Source organism: Morone saxatilis, unplaced genomic scaffold (genome assembly GCF_004916995.1).
Source record: "Morone saxatilis isolate NCDOM2014 unplaced genomic scaffold, NCSU_SB_2.0 Contig14, whole genome shotgun sequence".
NCBI classification, from domain to species: Eukaryota; Metazoa; Chordata; class Actinopteri; family Moronidae; genus Morone; species Morone saxatilis.
In genome coordinates this window covers 16,063,284-16,067,807 of record NW_023339696.1, presented here as the reverse complement: position 1 = coordinate 16,067,807, position 4,524 = coordinate 16,063,284, and the positions used below count along the sequence as shown (strand labels likewise).

The 4,524-nt window shown below is 39.9% G+C and overlaps 1 protein-coding gene across 1 annotated transcript in view; it reads left to right on the top strand.

The window, feature by feature from the left end:
* tmem184a (transmembrane protein 184a) overlaps window positions 1-4,524 on the top strand; it is a 17,322-nt gene that overhangs the window by 10,661 nt on the left and 2,137 nt on the right. Inside the window, exons 7-9 of the mRNA XM_035654495.1 lie at window positions 1,928-2,019; window positions 3,384-3,553; window positions 3,642-3,839. Coding sequence (XP_035510388.1) covers window positions 1,928-2,019; window positions 3,384-3,553; window positions 3,642-3,839 — 460 coding nt within the window. The remainder of the gene's footprint in view (window positions 1-1,927; window positions 2,020-3,383; window positions 3,554-3,641; window positions 3,840-4,524) is intronic.

The following is a 4,524-nucleotide window of genomic DNA, read 5'->3' as shown; positions in this document are numbered from 1 at the left end:
AGAGAGGTGTTGCTGTTAATTGGGCCTCAGGAGAAATTTAAAAATCACTTCTGTCGTTAGTTGCCACCAGTAAACTATTGCAGTGAACACTGCAGTGTAGTTATAACAGAAAGAAAATGCTTCAGGTCATTTCAAGCTGTGAATCCGATATGTAACATTATTTAGTTTTTTTTTCTAATGGAAAATACTGGCAGGTTGCTAACAAAATTTGGGGAAAAGTCAAATGTGCTAAACATAACAGATGTGCATGTTATCCTAAATTCCCATAACCCTTTGATGCACTAGTTTACAATAGAGCTGTTATTCAAGCTGTTGACAAATAGGTATAATTCACATAATCCTCTTATCTTGCAATTGTATCGTGCACTGTACACTGACATTAACATTAGTATTCAATATTATTACTAGGTGTGTGTATAGAGCCTGTATGCATGAATGCAGTTACTAAAACCACGGTTGGCTTTTAATCTGCCAGCATTATGAATGAACATTGTGTTTTGAATATCAAGTGTGTCAGGAAGTATCGTGCAAAATTCTTTGCTTTGAGAATATTCAGAGTGACAAGCTGGCACTAGAACAGGCATAGAGAAAGCAAAGGCTGTCAGTACTAAAAGCTTCAAAGTAAATCAGTAATATAAATGATTATTGATGTCATTCTGTCAAGGCCACCACCAACTCCGGCCATTCTAAAAAGCCTCCCTCTGGCTAATCAAGTTGAACACTCCTGGTCTGTTGCTTTCAAGTGCTGCAGCAGCGATGGACGTTTGGAGCAGCCTCTGTCAATTTGGTTGGTTCAGGCTTCAATACACAGCACAGAGGACTTCTGTCCTCCAGTCTTATATTTCATGCAGGTCTACATTCCCCAGCATCCTCTGTTGTCCCAGCCAATCCCTATCCACATCAGCATTAAGGCATCAGCATCAGTATGGTTTACTGTCTAGGACTGAAGACAACTTTAACAAAAGGAGGCATTCCATGTATTTTATGACCTTTTTATTTAAGTCATTTTAAGTATTTAAATTAAAACAATAGTTTGATGTTTTAGGAAATGCAGTTGTTTGCTCTCTTGCCAGGAGTTAGATGAGAAGATCTACTCTCATGTCCGTTACATGCAGCCAGTTAACTTTGCGTAACACAGAGACAGGAAATGGGGAAACAACTAGCCTGGCTCCAAAATCCACCTACCAGCAACTCTAAAGCTTATTAATTAACAGATTATATCTTGTTTGTTTAACCTGTACTAAAAATTGAAGTTTAAGAACGACAATTTTCTGTTTCATGAGGGGTTGTGTGCCAGACCTTTCTTGGCTCTCAACAGTTGCCAGGCAACCAGCAGAGATTCCAGGAAGTTAGTGCTCAGAGCCAAGAAACAGTCCAGCACATAACATAAAATGGCAAACTTCTGGTTCTGTATGGATTAAACAAACAAGATGTAACCTGTTACTGAGGGAGCTTTACATATGCTGGTACTAGCCGGGCTAGCTGTTTCCCCTGGGAGCTAAGCTACGCTAACTGGCTGCTGGCTGTCGTCACACCAAGAGAGACCGATGTGAGAAGGGTATCAATCTTCTTTTAAACGTATTTCCCTAAATGTCAAATTATTTCTTTTTAAATTGTGTCTGTTAAAACAAGACAAAGATGTCAAAACATAGTAGTACTGAAGAGTTATATTTGTGTGTGTGTGTGTGTGTGTGTGTGTGTGTGTGTGTGTGTGTTGGAAAAAATCAAATGTATAGCTGAAATGCGTAAGGTGAGAGATGGCCTCTGGTTAGGAGAAAGTGATGCCGCAGAGACACACCTGCTTACATATCTTTTCCATCTAATTAGATGTACAAACAGATTCTGACGTCCTTCCTCATCCTTGTCCTCCTTCATTGTGTCCTTGCTTGTTTGGGTGTCTCATTCTGAATTTTAATGTGTTCTCCAGGCGACTCTCCAGTTCTGCGTTGTCAAACCCATCATGGCAGTCATCACCATCATCCTGCAGGCCTTTGGCAAATATCATGATGGAGATTTTAAGTGAGCAGCACCATTTTTTTCCATTTCATTCTTTATGTATCTTACATATCCATGTCACAGCCAGCAGGCTTGGTTTGCTGTTTATGTGCACATGGAAACAATTTGCAAAGGGAGATAATTATATCACCTCTTCACAGTTGGCATGATGAAAATGTTCAGAATTAAAGGCTTTCATTTCAGTCAGAGTGCTGGGTTCAAACTTTCCTGTGAGAGTGTGCAGGTACTCTACTGCATGTTGTCCCAGTTGTGTCACTATCGTAGCCATAATCACAGCCTCTTGAGTATTGTTGGTATTGCAAAGAATAATTCACGGATTTTTGAAATATAGACTGAAGACATTATTTCTTTTTTATATTAAGTTTTCCCAAAAAATAGTAAGTGTTCTGAAATGAAGACCCTTAATTCTTATTTTATGTTCCATTCATTGAAGCTCAATGTTGCAAGGGGAAAATGCATTGTTTCATTTAATACTTTTATTTTGGATGTCAAGTGATACAAAGGCGGGGATAAATTGCAGACAGATTTAATTTTAGTGTATTTTCAGTCGTACCAGATGAGCCAATAAGGGTCTCAACAGAATATGGAGAGGGTAATACATTCAATAAAAATGTATTTTGTATGTAATCAAAAGCTATAAAATCTGCAGCCCATAAACTCTGCCTGGCTTATTTTCAGGTGCTCTTGTCTGCCTCTCAGTACAGTGTCTCTTTCTGAAGGTTCAGCTGTGACAACACTTGTTTCTAAACTACTCAGAAGGAACACAAAGTTCAACAAGGGTTTCAGACAGAAGTCTCCAGTCAGCATCATATCATCACCCTCTTACTGTTGAGCTAAAATATAGACATCATTAAATTATTCCTGCTTATTTCTTCATATACTTAAACAGCAAAATTAGCAGGCAGAAATAACTGTCTTTTTTTCATGTCTTTCTTTAAGCTCTGTAGCAAGACCATGATGATTCACAGATTGTTTACTTATACGCTTTCAGCCAGCCGTGCACTCTATACTGCATGGGAGTAATTAGTGTAGTCACAGCTGAGTCTTCAGGGAGGCTCTCCAGAATGCAAAGAGGGTATAAAGGCAGTCTGACAATGAAATATAGACAAATAGGCCTGTTTATCGATGCATCCTGAAATAAAAAAGGGCATGTACAAACAGGCTTTATTAACTACTTCAAGGAAGAGGGCAAAAAGGCTGTTTCCAGCTGTTTTTGCAATAGAGTATGCCTGAAAATGTCATCAAATTTAAGCTGTAAGTCTTTTACATTCATCACAAAGTAATAAGTGGATTCAAAACATGAACAAATTTATCACAAATGGAAAAATATGTAACTATGTGGCTTTTCCTACTTTGTTTCTTTACAGCATAAATGGAGGATACCTGTATATCACAATCATCTACAACTTCTCAGTCAGCCTGTCTCTCTACGCTCTCTTCCTCTTCTTCTTCGCAACAAGTGACCTGCTCAGGCCGTATGAACCAGTGCTCAAATTCCTCACAATCAAATCTGTGATTTTCTTATCCTTCTGGCAAGGTAAGTTAACCCCCTCTACTTCTTTTTGTTGTATCAGTATCAGTACATAGAAGTATAAATTGCTGATAAAATTGTTGCCTGTTTATAGGAATGGTGCTCGCTATCCTGGAGCGATGCGGTGTCATACCCAATGCACTCTTCATCGATGGACAAGAGGTCGGCGCTGGCACCGTGGCGGCAGGCTGGCAGAACTTTATCATCTGCATTGAAATGTTTTTTGCTGCTATTGCCCTCCGATATGCCTTCACCTGCACCGTCTACCAGGAGAAAAAAAATGAAGTGCCAGGTGAGCTGTAGTCTGCACAGAGAGCTGGCCTAAGCTGCTGAACTGATCATTACCTCTTGTCCTCGCCTTGAAAATATGTTGACGTGTTCCAAGGCTAATTGCCCTTCTCCCCCCACAGAATAAGGACTGACACAGGTTTGAAAGTGTTATCGGTAATAGTAATTGCATAGCTTCGTGCCTTTTGGAGCCATTTAGCTCAGTCAGACTGACTTTTAAAGTTACATTTCACATTCAATCCCTCAATTTTAACTGATACGTCTGCATATTTCCACATTTATGCTTATATTAAATGTAGTGCTGTTGTTATTACAGTGTTGGAAGTCAGCAGGGGCTTCCATTGGCCTAAGGGCACACTCAGAGGGTAGTTGCAAGTAATGTAGGAGAAGATGAAGAGGAATTCAAAGCCACAGTACAGTAACTAGCAGAGAGCGAACAGCACCCCTTTGACGTCAATGCTGCCTGCAAGTAAAAGACAAATGGAAGCCATGGGAAAAGCCGTCCACAGCAATATCAATCATTTTGCCATTTTTTCCTGCTATAGGAAACCCTCTGTCCCCTTGAGCTGCTTAACATGCAGATGCACTGGAAGTGATGAAAAAGAAGATAATGGGATGAAATTAATGGTTTTCATTCTCACCCATTTTTACTGTCCACATTCATCTTCATCCCCCCCCCCCCCCCCCCC